General features: G+C 42.1%; 1 protein-coding gene across 1 annotated transcript; it reads right to left on the minus strand.

Annotated features, from left to right (window-relative positions):
• Nucleotides 1-12,007: 12,007 nt before the first annotated feature.
• On the minus strand, nucleotides 12,008-22,720 carry exoc3l2a (exocyst complex component 3-like 2a). Its single transcript, XM_054625856.1, has 13 exons — nucleotides 22,438-22,720; nucleotides 19,752-20,296; nucleotides 18,433-18,650; nucleotides 17,198-17,948; nucleotides 16,977-17,091; nucleotides 16,791-16,901; nucleotides 16,608-16,708; nucleotides 16,296-16,406; nucleotides 16,077-16,212; nucleotides 15,681-15,803; nucleotides 15,414-15,569; nucleotides 14,367-14,488; nucleotides 12,008-12,841 (listed from the first exon to the last, which is right to left on the minus strand). The coding sequence occupies exons 1-13, from the start codon at nucleotides 22,528-22,530 to the stop codon at nucleotides 12,520-12,522; spliced, it is 2,904 nt and encodes a 967-aa protein (XP_054481831.1). The 5' UTR covers nucleotides 22,531-22,720; the 3' UTR covers nucleotides 12,008-12,519.
• Nucleotides 22,721-23,609: the final 889 nt, after the last annotated feature.

Genomic DNA, 23,609 nt, shown 5'->3' on the forward strand with positions numbered 1-23,609 from the left:
TTATGCAATATACGATCTGGTGTTAAATGATGGGTTGTGTGTGCAGCGAGGTTCTTCCCTCAGATGAAACCAATCATTTAAAAAAAAAACAGAGGAATCACTTCACATTAAACCCTGTGTCTGTAATGTAATCAGAATGTATGGAAACTTGACAGAAAGATTGCATTGGCCTCATACTAACCCTAACCTCTTCTCAGCACACTGGAAACTGCATGTAGGCTTAAGACTTTACTTTTTTATAACACTTATAGCTAGGATTTACTTTTTTATAACGCTTATAGCTAGGATTGGCTCGGATTTATACTTAAGGCTACCTCAGGTTTATAGTTAGGGCTGGCTCAGGTAATAGTTAGGGCTGGGTCGGGTTTATAGTTAGGGCTGGGCTGGGGCTCAGGTTTATAGTTAGGGCTGGGTTTGTAGTTAGGGCTGGGGGTTTATAGTTAGGGCTGGGTCGGGTTTATAGTTAGGGCTGGGTCGGGTTTATAGTTAGGGCTCAGGTTTATAGTTAGGGCTTTTATAGTTAGGGCTGGCTCAGGTCAAGCAACCGGGCGGCTGGGTGACTGTCCCAAGGAAGCATAAGTCTAAGCCGAAGCATATGGTTCTCCACCAACCACTTTACGTTTTTAGCCGGTTCTCCCTACTCAGAGACACACCTGCTGAGAAAACAACTCTGGTTATCGGCAGCTCCATTTTAAGAAATGTGAAGTTAGCGAAGACAGGGGCCATAGTCACATGCATTCCCGGGGGCCAGACAAGCGACATTGAATATTATCAGAAAACACTCCATAAACTTTCATTGTTATGCAGATGATACCCAGTTATATCTAATGATCAAGCCAGACGAAACCAACCCGTTTGCTAAACTTCAAGCATGTCTTAAGGAAATAAAAACCTGGATGAGCTGCAACTTCCTGATGTTAAACTCAGACAAAATTGAAGTGATTCTACTAGGCCCAGAACACCTTCGAAATCAATTATCTAACCATATAGTTTCTCTAGATGGCATTGCCCTAGCATCCAGCCTTATCGTAAAGAACCTTGGAGTTATCTTTGATCAGGATCTGTTCTTTAACTCCCAGGTAAAACAAATTTCAAGGACAGCCTTTTTTCACCTATGTAACATTTCAAAAATCAGGCAAATCCTGTCTCAAAGAGATGCAGAAAAACTAGTTCATGCATTTGTTAGATTACTGCAATTCCTTATTATCGGGCTGCTCTAATAGGTCTCTTAAATCTCTCCAGTTGATCCAGAATGCTGCAGCACGTGTTCTAACAAAAACTAAGAAAAGAGATCATATTACTCCAGTATTAGCTTCTCTGCACTCTGCTTCTTCCCCAGAGTTGTTTTGCTGTCTGGCCTTGCAGGTTTCCATGAATTGGGTTGAGAACAGTTAACAAGAGGTAAAACAAAATTTGTGAATTGGCGCCCTTAGGCTAGTTATTTGCACCCACATTTGGCCCCTAATTATGAAACTTTGCCCGGAGCCCTGTGGGTATATTTTTTAAGTTTCATCCTACGTTTATTCCTTGGACCTTCACTTGACTGCCTTTTTTTTAGGTGTAGGACATATGGATAAAATTTGCCATTGCTTTATATGCAATTTTACACCACAATATTGATGTATATTGTGACCCAGTAGATCTTCTGGAAATGCAATTGTTAAACCTGAAAATGTATGAAAAAAGTATATTTTTTGGCGACTGCATGAATTAAACACCTGAAAACAAGATGCGAGCAACTTTGTGAGGCTGCACTTAAGCACAGTAGTGCTTTGAGCTAAATGCTAATGTCGACATGCTAATTTGCCCAAGTGACACGGTTTGCATGGGGATGTTTAACATTTACCATGTTCACCGTCTTAGCTTAGCATATTAGCAAGCCTACACTTGTCAATTAGCGCTAAACACAAAGTACAGCTGAGGCTGATGGGAATGTCACTTTTTCAATACAGCAAAGAAAAATTACATTTTGACCTGATGATGGTTCAAGAGTGTGTAAGATTTGGTGGCATCTAGTAGTGTGTTGCAGATTGCGACCCACTAAATACCCCTCTGCTTACCCCTCCTTTTCCGAGCGTGTTGGAGAACTACGGTGGCAATAGGAAGGAATAGGTATCTTTAGAATTTCAGAACGAGGAGCTAATCTTATCAATACTCTGCTCTTCTAAATGACTAAATAATTGCTTTTAAAAACATATATAGAATTTTTAAAAACACATAAATACTGAATAGGATTATAATTTATATTTTAAATATATCTAAATATTGTTCCTCGAGCAGCAACAGTTATGTAAAGGGGTCGTTAAGTTATCATCTTGAGTGGAATAATGAATAATGAATGACAGTCCAAAAGTTTTGAAACATTTCACTCAAAACCACAAATTTCAACCTCATGGTGGCACCAGAGGAAAAGGCAGAGATCACCAAAGGTAGTAGGATTCATTATCTGGGGACCATGAATATCCAAACCAAACTTCATTCTATAATTTTTGAGAAATTCCTGTCGGACCAAAGAGGTGGATCAACCGATGGACAGAACATTGCCATCCTTAGAGCTGCACCACTAGAGCTAAATTAGCCAACGTAATCCAGTATTTGCATGAAGTAGTCCGGCTCATTGATTTGCCACATTGCCCTCAATGACATGGCACAACCAGATATTATAAAGAACAGCTACCTCCATATAAACAGTAGGTACTCTATAGTTGGATCATGATAGAAAACATGAGGAAATACAGTATAATATCAATGGACTGATTTTTTACAGGCTTCCACTACTTTTGTAAAAAGGAATGTCTTCTGAGATGGAAACCGAAGCGTTAGGCGTTAGGAGCTGTCAAATAATCCCTCTCAAAAGCAATACAACTTCATTCTCATTTGATCAAAATGATGTATCTAATTTTATTCTAATTTGACCCATTTCACTTTAAAACATTTTTTTTTACTAATGAACTGGCCTTGCCTATTCAGTTTAATGAAGGCTTTGAGGTTTGGTCTTGTAATGTCACACAAAAGCCACAAGAGGATGGCAATGTGTAAGTGAGGACCACACAGATAACTACTACTGTCTGGATTTGTGAAGATGTAAAAAAATAAAAATTGGACATACATTACATGCCTAAACAGTTTGAGAATATACTCTGCTTTAAATCCAGCTGTTACTATGTGGGCTCATTTGGTAGTGTAGGAGCTATTTATTTGTTGTTTATATTTAGCTATTTTACTCATAAGTAGTATTGTTTCATTATTCTTGATGTTTGCTTTTGTTAGTAATTTGCTCAGTTTGATTATTGTGTTGTTTAGTTTATTTAATTCTGTTAACAGGAGATGCAGCAATGGGCATGTTTTCTTTGTTCTTTCACTTGCTTGCTTGTTTCTTGATAAATAGAAGAAACACAGACATTTTACATGGACAATGCAAGTGCGTCAATGGCCTTTTGTTTTAAGTTTGATATAGATTATTCTAACAAATGACTACAAGTAGTATTGTTTAACCTTGTTATGCAACACCTCTGCTAGCCTGTAGGTGTCCCCAGTGAGCTTCCATTTAACACTAAATACCTCCTGGGTTTGGTTGAGTAAGGAACGCATCCCCACTGGCCCTCGGCTGCTTTCAGGATCCACACCAGTAAATGCTTAGGCCCTGATGTGTGTAACACAGACAGGAGAATGCATGGACTGCCCTCACAGATGCACTGATGGGCATGACTGGTGTTAAAAAAGATGAGTTGGTTCAAGTGTCAAAGGTCCAGTGGAAAAAATAGTGACGTGTGCAAGGCAAATGTGAGGGCAAGTGTGTGGCGCACACTCAGCAGGAGGACAGGGAGGATGTGGAGTCATGAGTCTCAAACTTTAACCCTCAGCTGATGAATAATGGCTGGGGGTCACAAAGGGGTGAGACATACTGCTACATGTTGCGTTCACAACCCATTATTGTTTGTGGTCTTTAGAGCATCTGCACTGCAAGAAGAATGCCAGTGTTTCCATAGATCGGAACTATTCTCTAGTATTATCTGTTCTGAGCCAGATGAAAATAAACAACATAGAAAGAAATGTTATGTCTAGAACTGGTCATTAATGAGGCGGTGTAGTGGCTGTGTGGTGAAAGTCCGTCTCCCCCCCCCCCCACACCGTCCAAAGAAATGCAGCTTAGGTTAATTGAGGACTCTGTCTGTCTCTATGTGTCAGCACTGCGAGAGTCTGGCAACCTGTCCAGGATGTACCCTGCCTTTGCCTAGTGTCAGCTGGGATCACCTCTAGCCCCCACGCAACCCTGAACAGGAAGAGTGGTTAGGGATGATGGATGGATGGTTGGATCGTTATGAATATCAACAGCTTTATGGAAAGATCAAAATATGACACTAATACAGTCAGCTGTAGAGTGCGTCAGGGATGACGTAGGAAGTTAGCAACATGCTGATTCCCTTCACAAAAAGCCAATGGAATTTTGACATTGGATTAAAATAATCTGTGCAGCAATCATGCAAGTTTATGATACTTACACGTTTTGTTCAGCAAGATAAGATAGGCTTTAAAGGAATTAAGCCATTGGTCACATGACTTCAGGTCACCACCACTTATCTTCCAACTTGTTAGATTTTGTGCGCTTCTACAATAACATTTCCTGTTAGCATGACAACGTAAGGAAGCTGTACAAGGGGACTAGTTGACGTGAGAACGTTAGCAACCATCTATTTTATTACCCATAAAACCTTAAAACTTTACAAGAGGGGTATTTACTATTTAAGTATTTAATATCGTAGAACAAAATGTTGAAAAAACTCTTTCGCTTGTTTTAACTACAGACCTTTTTTCAAGCATCTAACCAAAAACATGTTAAAAAACTAATTGACTTGAGACGAGGGAGCCAGAAGTGCATTTCTAGGTTCAAGGACTCCTTCCTGCAGTATGCTATATTCTGCTATACTCCTCATATTCATTCAGCTTCTAAGGTTTCCATGTGGCAATTCAGCAATTTTCCAAAACCATGTGAAGTAGCTTAAACCTGCTGCACCTCAATGAGCTACGACATTAAAATGCTGCATACACGCTAATGCCTAGTGCTACTTTTAATACTTTAAGTTTATTGGAAACTGAGTATGTTTACATTGTGGTATTATAAACTATATTGAAGTAATGGATACTTCTTGTACCTTGGATCAGAAGTCAAAATAAATATGTAGCTTTTATTCTTAAGTTTGTGAATAGGTAAGAATAAAGGCTTTTTATTTCAATCTTTTACTAAATCCAAGATGTCACATTTCCACAGTTTATAGTCCCTGTAAAGTACAAACACAATGTTAAACACTGTGTCAATGACTTCTTCTAATACATTTATTTAATCCTTAAGATGTTTATCATGTCTTATGGTGTTGCTGTTGAAAGCATTAGCTTAGAGATAACTGGCATCGCTGGAATTGAACACAATAGACAGGTTATGCAGTAGGTCAGCATAACCTCCTAGCAATGTGGAAACAACACAGCCTCCAATCAGATCCAGTTCAGTGCATCTTTGGCTCCCTGCTGGTTCTGGGCCAAAGGTCACACTCATGTTTTATCCTTTCTCTCACCTCCTCAAGAGATCAGATCATTTTTTCTTTTGGGGTCCAAATGTTGTGAGTTTACTCTAAAATCCTTCCCAAGATATGGGTTTCCTGCAACACCTCTTCCTGATGGGGTGCAGGACACAACCTGCTTACGCAAACAAGGCTGGGGAGAAGGCACAAGGAGCCAAAGGTGAGACCCTGTTGCCATATTTCACAAGAGCAACCATTGTTTAGCTCCCAGACTTATTCCTTGCCATGCAAAGTAGTTTCCGTTCTTGCAAATGGCCTGGGCCAATAAATTTGCTGTTAGCGGCAGGAACGGACAACTTGCTGGCAGGTAGGTGTGTCCGCAACAAAACAACACGGGGAGGCTTTTTAACAAATAACAGCGCCGCTTTTAGTTGGACGGGGAGGCGGGGGGTGTCTGCCAGTAGTTCTGTTCGCTGACAGAAACACTGGCAGACACAATCATCATCAGGAAAATATTTATTTAGACATTTTATAGTGGAAACAACAAGAAGTTCTTGATTGATTGAGTTGTGATGGCACAGCAAGATAGACTTTTATAAAAAGTTGGGTTTTTTCAAATGTGATAACGCAAGCCATGGATGAGCATATCAAAACATCAGCTTCTGCCATTTTTTTCCCGTCAGAGGCTGCTGTGATCGTTTTTTTGCAAAAATTCCTCCAAGAGAGCAAAGGTGAGGCCTTTAGGACAGACTTCCCTCACAAGTACACAGCCTTTAAGGATGTCCGCTTGTCCACCCTGTTTTTTCCATGAAAACATCTGACAGCACAGTTACTCACAGTCATCGTCACCCTCTCCTCTTGTCTTTTTGTCTCTCATCTATTTTTAACCTCTTCTTCTGAGCTTTAAAAAACGCAATCCTCACTTGTCACTGATAAGAATAGGCAGAGCTTAAGGACACAGAGGAAATTCAGGTGAAGATTGATTGCTGACATGAGCATCATGGAGGATGTTGTGCTTCCATGTACCAGTGTGTAGCATAACGGTACAACCTAACAACCTTTTTAGGGCAATAATGAATCATTTGTGTGCTTAATTGTAGAGTTAATACCATTGTAAGTGTTTGTGTAAAATAACTTGTGTAAACCATACACTGTATATAAGAAGAGGACGTAGTTATCGTGAAGTCACCAATTGGTTTGTGGACTTCTGTTATGAAGCTTCGAGTTCAGCGATTTCGCCATTGCCATCTTGGACTACACCCGTAACCATCTTTGCTTTTTTACGACCGATGAACAGTGTTACCATAATTTGAATGAGTGACGTAGTGACACCGTATACGTCTCTGGTAGCGGCTCTGGTAGCGTCAAGACACTTCAACATTGGCTTCACTTGGCAGAACTGGAGGTTGCTGCCTGGTGTAAAAAAGACCAAGAGTCTACAGCCTTGCTAGCAGCACTGTTAAACTATACTTAGGAACAATGGTGCTATAAGTGTAATGCTAACATCAACATTCTAACATGCACACAATGACAATGCTAAACAGATATAAAATGAACCGTGTTCACTATGAATGTTTAGCATATTTGGTTTAAGTGTTGAGACCATAAACTCATGTTTACAATGTTTACTGAAGTAATAAATCAAGTGAGAAGTAGAGTCATTTTCTCATAGACTTCTATACAATCGGGCTTCAGAAGATGTCGTCGCCTAGTGATCAGGAATATCCCAAAATGTTATGGTAAACTATCCACCATCTATCATCAACCATGTGACTAACAAATTGACTTCTATTTCATTTGGTTTGCTTCTTTCATGATGATCAGCAGCTGGAGACGGGAGGTTTCCCATCGTCTTGTTTATCGCTGTATCATTGGTTGATTGGCGTTGGCTGGGTCTCTGAGGCCAGGGGATGTGCTCGCATAAATACAGACATTCAGGACAACGCCTCCCCCTGTTTTTTTCTCACTATTATATAGACGTCAAAATAGTTTAAACAAAGGAAAACAAATAACCCCACAGGTTGGGATGTTTACAGTGTAAGTGGCATCAGGCCAGCGGAGACCTGAGTAAAAATATTTATATCACTGCATCCACTCAGGATGACTTTAAGCACAAATCAAGCGTATCAACATTTGGAAAAAATAAAAGGCTTGTTTTGCTGATACCTTTTTCTGAATAAGAAATGATTTAAGATAGGGCCAAAGTTTATTTTAGATATGGTCCCTGCTTTGGACAAAGCTTAACTTCCTCTGCTCCGTCTGCGTCTGGGGCCCGAGAACGATGATTCAGTGTGACGGCTGATAACGATCAGTCCAATCTGGAGTTGAAGGGGCACTAGCAGGCAGGGCCGTGCGCCTCCTCGTCGCTAAATTAAGATCCACTCGATGGATACGCTCAGAAAACATAAATCAGGATATCCCATCAGGAGTGACGGAGTGCACCATTGTTTTGGTTCAAGTGGGCAGCCATCCTGACAGACGATGCATGGGAGAGGACAGGAGGTTCTCTCTATTGAATCCTGCCCTGACGGGTCATGTCACGACGGGTCATTCCTAAGAGTTTACATAACCACAAATGAATGACCCGGTCAGTTGACTGACAGGGCCACACCTCGACCAAAACCACCTAGGCTAATTGATTAAGATTGACAAAGACAGCTGATTGACTGTCACTCTATTTGCTAATGTGATTCAATAAATTATTTTAAAGGAGATGCTCGCGATGAAGTGAAAAATGCCTTTCTTACACTTTTAGATCACATCCCCGGTCATACTGTTCACCTATTTGACAATATGTGCAAAAGAATATATACAAATAATCAATATCTCTATATTTTTACATCAACATCTAATCATTTTCTCTTTCTGTAAAACATAATAAGACATACACACTGGAATCTACCAATTTCAACCAATAATATGATATCCATTTATCAATCAATCTGCAACTTTTGGTGACAAGAGAGGCTAAACAACAAATGTGAAAAGATATTATTATTATTAAATCTCTCTTGTAACTGTACTACGCTCAAATATTCACAGTACAAAAGATAAAGACGTTCTAACTTCTGTTTCACTGGGACTTTAAATTTCTCAAAACACGGCGTGGTTGAATGGCTGATAAGGGACAGAATCAGAATACAGAATCAGTGTTACGTAGGTTATCGGGTGGTTAACACATCTGGCCATTTTAACATTGACTACATTTTCTTGTCATTTCCACCCTACCACTTATTGGTATAATAAATAAGATGGATGTAAAAGTCAGACTAGAATCTCAATTGCTTAGTTACAATAGTAAGATCACAGCAGAACATTCCTAAAAACATTTGAAACCCAAAAAACTCACCAGAAAAGCTCTAAAAACACAATCACACTTAGTCTGAGACAGGACAACAACTATAAAGGTCAGCACCAATCTGTATGATGGACAATGATGGTAACACAACATAGTTCTAATGCTAAGCTAACCATCTCTTGGCTTTGGCTGTAGGCATATACCCCAAAGTGTCAAACTCCTGCTTTAAAGAAAAAAGTAGTGCCATTGCATGTTGTTGCTTTGTGTGATACCGGCCAACCACAAATTGTATTGTTTTCCAAAGTATACCACGTTCCAAAGATTTTCTTAACTTCCAACCATGCAGTCATGCTACTGTGCTAGCAAGTTTTGGTTACTTAAGCTTGGTTGACACACACAACAGTAAGCAATGAATTGACAAGCTTTTGCACTCAAAGTTAGGCCTACAGCATTGTCATGAGTCAATAAAGTCGGGAACTGGAACCATTTAAAAAACGCATTCAGTGATGCTCGGACAACCAAGTGTGGATTTTTTTTTTTTGCTGAAAAACATCGCAATCTTGAGACGTGCTGTTTGACGGTGAACCCCTGCAAACAATAAACAAATATTTTGAAAAAAGGACAATTGTTAATGCAGTTGTTTCCTGCATTTAATTATTGGAACTGGACAGGGCTAGTTGCCCGATTGTCTATTTAAAATGTTCAATATCCGGCCAACATTTTTGATCTGCCATATGAGACCAATAGCTCAGGTATGCGCATATATGTAATGGCTGAAGCCAGAGGGGAAAAAACAGTGGAGCGACCCCGTCTAGACTAAACTAGCCCCAGCGCTCAGAACTAACCTGAGACAAGTGCCCCTCTCAGCCACAGCAGTCTAATTAATTGAGTATCACTTATGCTGTGGGAGAAGCAAACAAACAGAAAAGAGTGGAACTACTGAAAGTGCCTGACAGTGTGAACAAAGACAGGGCAAGGCTTGCTTCCGAAAACAAACAAACAGCCAGAATACAGCCAGATGGATTTTCCATTGCAGAGCTGTGTTAATGAGAGGAAGCAGGGGAGTGCTTCCCAGGGATTGCATTGTGATACTGCGGGCCGTTCCACCTCCAGCGGCATGATCGAGGGAAACCTCCAAGAGTTTGGCCCTCGGTCCTACCTGGCCTTCTCGGTCAGGGATGGTAATCCCCGTCTGGGATACCTGGAAAACAGAGATTCAACATCCGCCCTCAGTCTACTATACGAAAGGATGTCTGATAATGCTCTTAGATATACATATTACTCAGAAGCAAGGCTGCCAAACTTAACATTCAGTCCATGCCAACTTCACTTAATGTTCTTCCTGTTCTGTCCCAGAAATTCGCGGAACTTATTCGCATTTTAAAAAACACGATCTGTTAAACAGCCAGGTAAACAGCTTGAAAAATTTCTTGAGGATGTTTGAAACTTATGACATATATGAGTATTTCCCTTGTGGCACATTCACAAGTTTGCACGCTGATTATATTTAGCTGTAAATCAAACACATGTCAATAGGAGGAAGCCGCTGCAGGACTGGACGCATTGCAAGATGGACAGTCAGAGTTATTAAACGTGTGAAAGCAACAAAGAAGTGAGAAGCATTGTTCTTAAAGTCACGAAACATGCCCATGAGTAAGAATAACTCACCTCTGAGCAAATGCCCATCCTGAAGGTCGATATATCCGGGACGAAACAGTCCACTTCTACACCTCTGCAATGCTGCTTATCTAATAACCGTCAACAGAGACAATCATTTCAAATCTTTTCATAGCATACCTGATATTTGGAAATGCAGAAGTACTTATGCACAGAACAGACTAAAATATATCTCTTGAAATTAGTTAAAATACATTTTAATCTTGTACTGTCCATTTTGATGCATTCAAAGACGCTAAAACCTTAAAGCACAGGTATATTTTTCTTACAAATATGATTGCAATGTAAACATAAAGCCAAACATAAGTAATGTACCTTTAGTAAATATCTTGTCGTTCATTGTGCAGGTTTTCAACTTCCTACTGTTGTCCAGATTACATTTTTTTATAACCTTCGTCATGCATCTTTATAGAAGGCACTACTTCCAACCCAGTATGTAACTTGTTAAATCAGTGCTGAAAGACACTTCAACTGCCCTTACAATTGCATCTAACCTTTTAACATATGAATCTTATGATACTTATACTTATGTTTTCTTCTTCCATCACTAGGTGGTACACTTACATGGATCAAAGGAAAAAGTCAGGATTTTACACTTTTCTTTTAATGATCCGATTTTGCTGGGATTAGATTTCTAAAAAACAAAAAAATTCGATTTAATACGATATTCTGTTTAAACATTAAATACAATCTTATATACAGTATTGGATCACCAAGATCAGCTGAGGCCCATCATGTCCCCTGGATGACCTTTGACCAAACTTTACCACGCTGACCTCATTGCTGAGCGGTGACGATGAGATGCCCAAACACATGATCAGACTTTATCATGATATGCCTGTCTGGTCCACCACCAGCCGTATAATCAAACACCCTGACGACAGCAGTTATTTCTACGTTTCCATGCAGCCAGCTGTTGATTCACACTCAGATATCGACCCGTCAACTCTGAGAGGTCACTGTGCAGAATGACTCCTGCTGATGCTGGCTGACTTTTTGTTTTGAGAAGCCGACGAGCAGCTTCGGACATGAAAAGGCTCCGTGGCTGCTTTTGCCCTGCACTCTGAACGGCAGAGAGGAAGTTCCCTCCTAGTGCATAACATAAACTTGGCTCCAATAAAAGCATCCGTTGGCACCTCGGTGGACAACAGGAAGTCTTTGTTTATCCAAAAACATCCCGTTGTTGGCCTCGGGGTGCGTGACCCCCATGCTCACTGTGTGGCGGTTAGAGCGTCATAGCAGCCGGGACGGAGCCCCATATTTCAAAAGCTCAGAACAAAGCTGCCAAATACTCTACATAAACAATGAAGGCATGAAGTCTACATGTATGTCTGCGTCAGACCCTCATCTGTTTGTCAAATTGCCTTTGTTTAACATAGATGTAGACTCAGTGTCTGACGCTCCCACATTCAGGGGCACCTAAAGTAATAAGACAATATATTGTACAACATTCTAAGAGTAGACAGTTACAAACTCCTGATAAGCGGAACACAATGACGGAGCAGCTGAGTCTGTTTAGTTTACCCAGTCAATGGGTTTTATTATGTTTCCAGCAACAGATCCATTTCATTCACAGTAAAGGTTCAACACATTTCCATGTCCATACACTATATCCTTGCATACATGTGGTATATATACCAGAGAGTGGGTATATACGGTTGGGTAAATACATGTTAAACCAAAGCCTAAATCATAATGCTTTGCATCTGATAGCAGTTGTTTCTGCAATGATATGGGGGGAATAAAAAGCTAAATAAAACTGAAGAAGTTACATTTTCAGGATATTTGATACCTTCTGTTGGCTTCTGTAGATGTCTAGATCAGCATGAGAAATCATTGTGATTATTACGATGCACAGTCTGTTTCACATTTTAAAAAAATGCACATGTGGAGATGGAGGAAAGTCAGTGAGTGGGTGTACAGTACGAGCAGTACCTGAGGTCAAGTTTCTGGTAACAATATTTGGTGCAATCAGTTTCTGGTCAAGGTGCATGTACATCTCATCGCTATCTTCACGAACGCAGGCCTCTAGTCCTCTCTGTGGTGTTTATTTACGTCTTCCATGCTCTGGCCCTCGGCAGGATGAGGATCCGCGCCTCGGCCCCTCGTCCCGCGGCCTCGCCTGGGACGGTGCTCTGAGAACCAGTTGGAGACGGTCATGGCGAGGCGGAGGAAGCCCAGGCTGATGCAGTGCACCTCTGAGGTGATGGGGATGTCGGAGAAGAGGGCGCGGTCCCGGCACACCAGGGCACTACGGCACTCAAAGTCTTTGACTATGTTCAGGATCTCCTGGCGCTCAGCCTGCCGCATCATCCCTCTGATATTCAGCAGGGTGGAGACATGCTTCTTCCTGTTGGGAGGAAGGATACGGGAGGAAAGGGAATGAGATGGGTGTTTATGGAAATTGGGTCTGTGTTTGTGCCGTAAAAGGCTGTCATGAGTTTGAGTCAACAGTGGCATCTGTCTGAGTCAGAGCATCTGTTTCTGGGAAAGAACATAAACATAAACGTTTTTTATGTTAATAAATAATAACTTGTGCTTTATTTATTGGATGTAAGCCAATAATAAGAACAATTTGTTTTTGTACATCTTTTTAACATACACTCTTTACTTGCGTTTTGTTTTTTGTAGTCCTTATTTTTCGGATACCTTAATGACAGATCAGGTTGTTTGCCAATGACTCCCTAAGCGTAAAACACATAAAAGCTTCTAAATTCACCAAAGGGGTTTTTACTGATGTATTCTATGTCGTAGAACAAAACGTTAAAATCTCTTCAGCTTGTGTTAAACACAGACATTATTTCAGGCATCGAACCAAAAACACTGACTTTGAGAAAAGTGATCTAGAATTGCAAAATTGGGAGGATTGTCTGAAAAATTCCCTTTTGGCTAAAGTTTATACTTGCTACCTGTAAATAATGCAGACATACATTTTGGTAATACTGTTGGCTTCCTCACTTTTCAGTAAGCCGCCAAGTCTGCAGGTACAAATGTAATAAGTAAACAGTTCTACAATAATTCAATCTCCACTTGTTCTTGATGAATTTGTGTTGAAGTGATGAAGTGTTCGCTAAAACAAAAGCATGTGTCATGTCAAGTGTCAAGATACTGGGACCCAAAAGCTATTCTTCTAATGGTTAATGACTAATCTACAAAGCAATCATTTAACAACACGTTTGAATAAGTAGGGTCTGTGTTTGTAGCGTGCATGAACGGACTCTGCTGCAGTTCAACGAAGCACCCAGAAAAACTCAAGAAAAGCAGGCATCCTTTGATCTCCTAAAATACCAGCAGGGGATGCCATGCGGTAAACAAAAGGGTTGAGTCAAGCGGTGAGTTAGCATGTCTCCAGGTCTGAACTGCTATGTTTTGCCCTCCTCTTCCACACCTCTCCCTCTTTGATTCCAAGTGTGGCACCAGTCTGTCTCCTGCAGGGTGGCAGGAACAGGAAGTACTCGGCAGCAGCTTCCTGTCTGCTCCGCTGAGAGTTGTGCGTCATGCGGCGGTCGTAGGTTGCCGACCGTCACCTGAGTTTGTGCACAAACAGCCCTCTCAACGCACCCCCCTCTCCATCCCCTCGAGGCCTCATCCATTCTCAAAACAGACCCGCTCCCCTCTCCAAAAATAGCAAAGTTAATGTAGATATGTTTCCGCACTCCTTTTCCTTGTTTTGATCCATTGTGACCGAAAAAAACAAAACATTCATAGTCTTACTTTTTCCATGCTTTGGCAGAGTGCCAATATCAGCACAGTGAATGTGTAGCAATAAGCATAAAAGAATATAGGACCTTCGGGGGTACAGCAATCTGTTTTCTTAGACGCTTCCTGGTTGCAACAGAGATGTCCCAACACTGTTAATTTGCTAAACCGCTCACCGTATATCTGGAAACTCTTTCACCAGGACAGCCACCTCCATCTGGATGGACGGAGTGTCCTCCAGGAGAATGATGTCAGCTAGGTGGCAGACAATGCTGTCTAACCAGGAGGAACTTGATTCCTGAAGCAGAGAGGGTACATTTTTTAATTAGCATGAGACAACAAGTATTTATTGCCATAAAAAGGTAGAGCTCATCATTAAATTGGACCTTATTTAGAAATTTGTCCAACAGCATGTTTTATCGCTGGTCCAAATTACCTTTTAACCGGACCCGACCTTGTGAGCTTTTAAGAAGCCCTCAGAGGAAACGCAGATTAATGCCTTTAAAGGCCAAAGGCCAAACATTTAGCTGATTTTCTGAGTGAATAACAAAGCTCCACCTCTGTTTTTCTAGGTCGTGTTTTTTCCTTCAAACACTCAGGAAAAAGAAAGCAGAATTCTCTGGCTTGGCATCCACTAAAAATAACGACGTCTTTTTTAGACAGACACTGAAACCCCCCCTCCCCCAGTTTCCATGGACATTTCATCCCGCTCCACAGCAAAAGAGGCCATCAAGGCCATCCCAGAGCCACATCAAAGCCGGCTAGCTGACAGGAACAGGAAGTTCCTCCTGAACACAGCAGCTTCCTGTTGTCAGCCGAGGTGACGGACACTTGTTTGAACTTGCGAACAGAAAGGGGGCAAACACCACGCTGTCAGGCACAGTGTTTTACACTAACTTCCCCCCTCTGGCAAGTGCTAACGTAAGCCCGGTCCATCCATCTCCATCTCACTGACGGCATCCATTTTTCAGTGCTTGCTGCTGTATCAACACAGTCTGAGTTATTCCTGACCTAGGAAGCTCGAGGGTCAGACTCTGAGTTCCCTATGCCAGCTCTGCTCAGGGTTTTTAAGGAATCAGCATGTTGGAATTGTTTATGATGCTCAGGGTCTCCTGAAAAGCAATTATTAGCTTTTGAATGTGTTGGGTTTTAATTTTCCTGTTAGAGGTCCTGACTGTATAAGTTAATTTTAGGTTGAATCAGACTTTAATGATATGACTTACCAGATCCTTAAAGAGTCCTTTCAGCTGTTTGGCCTCATCTTGCAGGCGGAAAGCCATCCTCTTTCTCATCTTGGAAGATGTGCAGATGACCCGTCCCCGCATGATGGCTCGTACATACTCCACCAGGACCCGCCGGTGCACCTCTCCCACCAGGGTCTGTCAGTCAGTATAAACAACCAATCACTGACTGGTATCATATAACCCTCAAGTGAACCAGTAGAGAACCTAACAAGTTAAACCACCTCTGTTCCATCAAACAAGTGTTACCTGATAAGGCGGAGAGTCCATCCTTCTGAACTTCTTGAAGTGTTGTTTAATGCTGGCTTCAATAGCCTCAAAAGCCTCGGTGTTGTTCAGCCATTTTCTCTTTATCAGTTTGTCAAAGAAAGGCTGGAACGACACCAGACCAAGCTCTGATTATTAGAGGACATTTACTTAAGTACTGTGTTGACAGCTAGCTGATTCAAAATCATTTTCTGTTGTATTTGACATCCCAACAGCAATTCATAAATCAAATGCTCTGACAAAGAAATTAACAAAATCTGGTATCTGTGGTTGTTGCAGGGTTGTAATAAGCTTGTGCTTTTATCGTAGGATCCACATGACTGAATTTTCTAAAATGGGCATAGTTCTGCTTTAAGGACTGCGATAAGGCTTACTCACCCTGATGTGCTCAAACAGCCTGTCGGTCAGCACCCTCACTGACTGGTTGATGATCCTGTCCAGGGAGGAGTTGGCTCTCTGTACCGACTCGTCGCTGCCCTGTGGGTCACACTGCCTGCAGCGCTCCACAAGGGATCTACAGGTCAAACAGGAGAAAGGTAAGCAGGACTATCAGCAAATTGCTGCAGGAAATTTGTTTCATTTAAATAATGAATCTACCTCAGAGGAGGGCAGCAGTTGACCAGAGCTATGGTCCTGGAGACATATCCATCCCCTCTGTCTCCAAATTCTGCCTGAGTCTCATGAAACATCTCTGCCTTCCTCTGGAAACTGGAAGCACAGATAGCTTTAATGAAAACCTACTGAATGCAAATATACAATCTAAACAATAATGTCCTATCCTGTAAAAACACTGGGGTTTGCCCCCACCAAAAATGCTCTGTATTCAAGACATCCTTAAATCAAAAAATTCCAGCATATTGCAAACAGTTTCCTTAAATGATTTATGCCTGACTGATAGCATATACTCACTTGTAGAGAAAGTCAGCCAGTCCAACGAGACTACAGCGAGCCACTCTTGCCCCTAGAAACTGGTTGACAGATGTAGATCTGTCCAAGTCCACCTTCAACCTCTGGAATTGAGAAAGACACGAGCGATAAGACATCTGCATCTGAGGCTTAAAACAACATTTCACAGAGAAAATGCCAGCATACCTGGATGACTGAGCGTGCGAGGTGGGACTGATACTCCTCTATGTGCAGGGTCTGGGCCCATCGCCTCTCCTCTTCATCCAGAACCTGAATCAGCTCTATCGTCACCTTCTCCTAAAAAATCACACAGTGAAATTAAAACCTGTCTACTATCTAGAACAACAACTTTGCAAAAAGAGCATTTCTCACCCTGACGATACTGATGCAGTCTTGTTCCAGACGCTCCACTGTGTCTTGGGGCAGGATGGGCTCCAGGGGAGCGTAGTTGATGGGTGCAGTTGTGCCAATGGTTCCTAGGACATCCCTGGTCGAAAGTGAGAACTCATTACTAAACAAGTCCAGTTTCAAGGTTTGTAGTATCATTATTGCCTTATTGCGTGAGAGGTTTACCGTCTGATACGGTGCCCTACCTGTTGTAGATGTTGTAGAACCAGTCTAGTAAAGAGTAGACGTCTGTGATCTGCAGCGGCCCCCTAGTGATGGTCCGGAGACGTTTGGCCACGGCTCGATGGTAACTGTCCACGTACACCTGAAAGGCAGCAAACTCCTCCGGGTAAATGGACACTGCATTCCTCCTCGCTGCATCCAGGTCGTCCACCATCCGACTCCTCAGGCGTTCCAGATACGAGGCCAGCTGGCCTGCCTGGGTGTCCGCCTGGTGCGGCAGGCTCCAGTCCGCCGCCTCCATCACGGCCTGCCTCCACTTCATCTTGAGTCGCCGGGGACGCTGGCCGGGCTGGATCCGGGGGCCCTCTCGGTCTGGCTTGGTCTCCTCTTTCAGGGCCCAGGCTGCATCTGCATGCTCCTCCTGCTGGATCACCAGCACCACCAGCCCGAGGTTCGGCCCAGCACTGGGCTGGCGGAGGGACTCCCGCACTACGTCCCACATCTCCCTCTGCAGGGCCTCGTACAGGAGCTCCACGTCCTTGGCCTTCCGCCGGCCTGAGTCCAGTGATGCATTGGAGCTGAGGGAGTCTTCGAAGGTTGAGCATGATAAGGGGGTTATACCGGGAGGGGTGTCGGGACTAAGGGTAGGAGTAAGAGTGGAGGAGGCAGTGGTCGGAAGGAGAGCCAGCAGCTCGCACTCTCGTTCCAGCTCCTGAATGTGTGTGTCGGCCAGGAGAAGGTCCCTGTGGTTGACCAATTGTAGGATCTCCAGCACTGTGGGGAGCGAGAAGGAAAATGGCAGCTGTGTTCATTAGCAAAATAACGGAGGGTTGACCAGCAAACTGGGAGATCTGTTTTATGGTTATTGAGTAGCTGTGCGTGTGCCTGACTGACAAACTGACTTATTTGCTGCTCATTCTGCACACTCTTCTATTCCTAGCGGGGCTCCCTGTGGAGCCTGTGAACAGTAGCTCGGTCAAACCTCTATCTAGAACAACCTGGGGTAGGAGGAAGTAAGGTCATTTCCTGATTTCACAGTCTGGTGGTGATTGAACCCAGTGACTCAGGGATCTGGGGACCTCTCAGCCTCATCAGAGAGTTATCTAGGATTGGGAGGAAGTACTGCTGAAGCTTGACAAGGAAGAGCAAAGTTCTAAGGGGAACTCCTGGCAAAAGACAGATTCTTCTAGGTCACTTGATACGGTTTAAAAACTCTTGACCTGGACCTTTTTACACCTGATGACTCCTTGATTGTTACCTGAGAGGGGCTCCCTGGTTTTGACCACTGGCTCATCCTCCTCTGTTTCCTCCTCAGCCTCTTGGGACGCCTTGTCTGACATGGACTCCCTCTTCAGCTTGCCCAGACTGACCATCCTGAGGAAGGACGGCCGCCTGGAGGCCTCCGCCTCGCCGTCTGTGCTCATGTTCCCGCAGGGCAGGCTTTCTCTTCGCTCCTCCTTGCGTCGACCTGTAATTCTGCAAAGTTTCCAAAGCAGCAACGGAGAAAATGAATCAAACTTTCCGCCGAGAAAACAAGGCACACTATCAGACAGCGTGATTTTTGCATATACAGGAATGTATGAACGGTAATGAGACCTGAGGTATGTATTGTACTTGACAGTCTGGCCCGGTAGCAGCTATGTTTGGAATGTCACATACTTTACACAAAGTGTGAGCATGACTGCCTCTGTTAAAAATAGTCGCATTGAATAAGCGCAGTAAGTACTCAACAAGTCGCTGAAACACAAAAGAGGTTCCGTAGATCAACAAGTTGCTATAGCATATTACATAACGCCTCAGGAAATAAGCACACTATATGCTATTCTATCACTGACCAGCAGCAACACTAACTTCTCCTCTGGGACTCAGAGTCTAATTCCTCATACTGTTAGTGTGCTGTTGTTGCACTGTTGCTCAAAAAGGCTCTCTTATTCTAATTTATTTTCGGGGGGAGTTTTTCCTTTTCCGATGCTAGGGTCCTGGAACGGAGGATGTCAAATGTTGTACATATTTTAAGTCCCTCTGAGGCAAATTTGTGATTTGTGATATTGGACTTTAAAAATAAATTACTTTCAATTTAATTATTACTTTACAGTTTTTCTGTGATAGTTACATTACTTAATTGTTTGGCTTTTTTTGAAAGCGGCCTTTTGACTTAAATAGATTTCTGTGGAAGTTATGGGATGTTGTTTGCTTTTAAGACATTCTTTTGCCGTTGAAAATCCTGAAAATGGGCTTTTGTAAGTTATTCTACTTCATGAGATAATGGACGGATTTTTAGCAGAGCCCTCAAGAAAGGGTTTTCTACAGCACCATCTTCTTTTTTTCTGTGCTTCTTTGGGTTTATTAAGTATATAGTATATACTATATAGTATAGTATAGCATAGTATATATATATATTGTATAGTAATATAGTATAGTCTATCCTAATTAAAGGCACCATTTTACTTTTTCTATGTCATCCACAGCAGCTGAAGCACTTTTTACTATTTTATATCAGAAATCCACAATTCCCTGACCCACAAAAGCTAGAATCTTCTAAGGTTTTAAATCTTCCTCCTCCCCACCCCTCCTCACCGGAGCAGGGTCATAATTCCTTCGGAGCTCCTGCGTAGTCCTTTCCTCTTCTCCCTCTCTGGTGGGAGACTGTTTGAGTTTCCGGGGGTGTAGTGGGGAGAGTTGTTCCCCCAAACGTTGCGTCCAGATATGCGCAGCCCCTTCCCCAGCTTTCCAAGGGTTTTGAGGGGCGACACTCCACAGATGCGCTCCAGGGTCCCCCTGAGGGGCTTCCCTTTGGGGTTGCCGGCCCCGTGCCTCTCTGCGTTCACCTCGTTCTCCTCCTCTTCTCCGTCGCGGCAGGACCTGAGCTGGAGGTTACCCCTGACCTCCCCCATGATGAGGCCCACGTCGCCGCCGTGCCTATCATCCTCGTACAGGTCCACGTCCTCAAAGGGGTTTAAGTTCCTGTTCAGGTCCTTCAGATCCTTCAGATCATTGAGATCATTCAAGTCCAGGCGGGGCAGAATCAGTTCACCGTTCACTCTGGGGAACTCATGGCAGCTCTTGGACCTTCCTGGGAGCTTCTTCAGAATGGGCATGGTTGCACTTGAGATTTTACCAAACTGCAAAACAAGGACAATGTCAGATTTAGTCCTATTTTTTCCCCACCAGCTGGTACTTTAAAAAACACAACCCATAGCAACCCCATATGACAATATTGTCACCTCAGGGCATAAATAAGCAGGATATCCAGACATTACTCCATCCATTCAGTGAATAGGAAATTGACTATTGAAAGTTTTTTTCTGGTGCTACAGTCATCAGACAGTTTATATAACTGGGGGAAAAAAACATCCGTTCACATGCCTGGTTATGCAATTCACTTCACTTAGTAAATAGGAAATATGTATTCAAATATTGCTGCGTTTACAAATGCTGAACTTCAGCTTTAAAGAAATATTACATTATTCCAAAATAAATAGTTTATATAATAAAAATAACTTTCTCCTTTTTTTTCTCCTGCTGATTGGGGTAAATTGTCTTATATTTAAAAATAAATCACATAATTTTTCTGAGTGAAAGATTTTTGTTGTCTAGTCTCAGTTTGAAATGCCAGAGACTTGTCCATTTTGGTCTGTCTTTTATGGACCTAATGTATCCCAAGAGACGTCTTGGTTAAAGTTAAATAGTTGAACCTGCCACACAACTTCAAGGATAGGTTCACATTTGGTAAAGTCTGTCCTAAAACAACAGACATGTCCATATGTATATTAAAACAGTTTTTTGTAAAGAATCATCTTCAGCTTAAGTTAATATATATCTGATTAAAGAGATGCAGTGGTCTCTGTGAGGAAACAAAAAGCTGGACTTTTTCCACTACAAAGACTAACGTTGGATAATAGATAACTCAAACTGCTTCAAATGTAACTTAAAATGTATATTTATATAAAAAATATATATATCTATACACAATATGTGAGTTTAAAGATATACCTCAAACATGAAACCTTTCATTTAACATTGGAGTGTTTGACATTTGTGATCTTAGTCATCACCCAATTAAAGAACATGCATGATATCATAAGAGAATTTCTACTGTAGTTTCACTTTTAAACATTTTCACATAAATGCTATAATATAGATTCAATAAATAATATTAGCCAATAAGTGAACTTCAAACTTAAGAGAATCAGGGTGTGGGGACGTCAATGTTCATATTAAGATTTAAATCACTGTCGGGTGAAGCACATCTGGGCAAACACTCTGAATTAATGGCCACCTTCCTGATATGGAATTAGCTAAATCCACATCCATTTTCTTCGTCATAGCATCAGTAGCCCTGTAGTTCTGTATGCGTAGACCCGGAGGCTTCCTTGTCCAACCAAAGTCCTCTGCTGCTGCCCACCTAGCAGCTCCACTGTACATAGTGGGGACAACTGTCTGTTTTTAGTGGGACATTGAATTCAAAATAATGAATCCGTGCTAATAAGCTGTCCTCTATATACTGACATCATGGAAACAGTTAACGTCCCAACATTTAAATCATTTAGTTAGAAATCGCAAAGAAGTAGAAATAGATTCATGACAAATAGAATCCACGTCCACAGATTTCTGGCTTGGGGCTACTTTGTGCTTATATATATATATATATATATATATATATATATATATATATATATATATATATATATATACATCTATGTTAGTACCCAATTTATTTTGTTGTAGGGATGCAAAACTGCCCAACCGCATCACCTGGATTATAGGGGTATTAGGGTAAAGGAAGCATATACTCTGTTGTGCTTTCCATACTTTCCTTAGCTTTTTTTTTTTTCGTTTGCTTCTGTGGCATGCGTGTATAACTTTTTAAATCTTTATTTCTATGATTGAACACAGCCTTCCACCATTGTGTATAGGGCTGAAGCTACTCAATAACTTTTCTTACAGATATCTCAGAAGACAGAGAAAACACTGTTAAGGTGTTCATGACCAACAAAGGAGGCATGCTGAGAGCAGACATCATTAAGGGCTCTCTGTCTTTCTAGTCAAATTCAGCCCTCGTTAACTTTTAAAACATCTTGAGAACTTAAGACAAACCAGATTCTCCCTCAAACAACATGTTTTTCCTAATTCCATTAACTGTTTCAAACCTATTTAAAGGGAACACAACAAAATGTCCAGGCGACCATTTGTGTGTGTTCAAGAAAACATGTCCAAACACAAACTTCCACAGAGAAACAGTCATTTGAACATTGACACTCACCCGATGAGATTGAACTTGCAGCGTTTTCAGCACAGTGTCATCCTGGAGTGTGCTGGGCTGAGTGGGCTGCCAGGTCTGTGGAGTGTGTTGCATGCGTGTGTGTGTGTGCCACCGATGAGTGTGAGAGCGTGTCCGAAGAGCACTCGGTGACTCAAGAGAGCACTGTGGCTGCCTGTGGTTTCCTGACAGGCTCTATTGTGGTGGAAGGTGATATGTTTTCCTGAGGAAAGGCCCGTCCCGTCCTTTCTCCCCCCTCCTCTTCCCTATGCCACTGACCCTCCGCCCCCCCACCGCACCCTGGGGACCCTTCTAATTACACTAACTGCACACAGTGGAGGATAGCAAGGAGCGTTCCCCTGCAGTATTTTTATGTGTTTTATCAGCTCCACACACCCTGTCTGCGTGTTTGCATAGACTATGTGAGTATTCATTGTGACTGATTGTCTGTAGAAAATTAGAGATTAGGATGATTGAGTGGCCTTGACTTTGAAATTCCATTCATGCACCATCATAAGTGTCATCTTCCTCAGCGGAAGACTTTATGTGGACTGATACGAGTTAAAGTGACGGTCAACACTGGTGGTGCTGCTGGTAGTCTGTGCTTTACTGCAGAGCGTCAAGGTCACACAGAGAACAGAACATTAACAGTTGAAGGATATATGAGATGTGTGAGCAAAGGGCTCAGAGTTGTGCAATTTAAAACATATAACCAAACAAAGCAAAAACTTAAAAGAGAACCTATGGGAGGCCAAACGTACCTGTAGGCTCTTCACCGTGGCTCCCCCCTGCCACCTACTGTACAGTCTGGTGAAGGACAACAGGCGGTGTCCCAACCCCAGTGAGCAACCCAACCGACTAACTAATCTGTCTCGTCATGTGTTGTGTCTCATTCAACATTTGGACATTCTGTCCTCAGCAGGCAAACCTGTAATCCAACATGACCTTTCTCTACCGTTTTTTAATTTTAAATTCCAAAACAGAACAAATCAGGAAATCAACATACACATATGGTCAGATTAAACAACAGAGATTTACTTGGGATGCTGTCCCAGCATAATCACTTATATTCTTGAACAAGACATTTTTTTTAATAATAAAATAGATAAAATAAACATATAAAATAAATAAAACTTAAACATATGAGAAACAATTACAGAGAATGCTTACTGAGC

The sequence above is a fragment of the Anoplopoma fimbria genome, chromosome 24, assembly GCF_027596085.1.
Source record: "Anoplopoma fimbria isolate UVic2021 breed Golden Eagle Sablefish chromosome 24, Afim_UVic_2022, whole genome shotgun sequence".
Lineage (NCBI taxonomy): Eukaryota > Metazoa > Chordata > Actinopteri > Perciformes > Anoplopomatidae > Anoplopoma > Anoplopoma fimbria.

Coding starts and splice junctions, on each gene's coding strand:
- exoc3l2a (XM_054625856.1), bottom strand. CDS start 22,530: ATGCAACACACTCCACAGACCTGGCAGCCCACTCAGCCCAGCACACTC. Junction 18,651..19,751: donor GGAATTATGACCCTGCTCCG/GTGAGGAGGGGT, acceptor GAAACTTTGCAG/AATTACAGGTCGACGCAAGG. Junction 17,949..18,432: donor AACCAGGGAGCCCCTCTCAG/GTAACAATCAAG, acceptor CGCTCCCCACAG/TGCTGGAGATCCTACAATTG.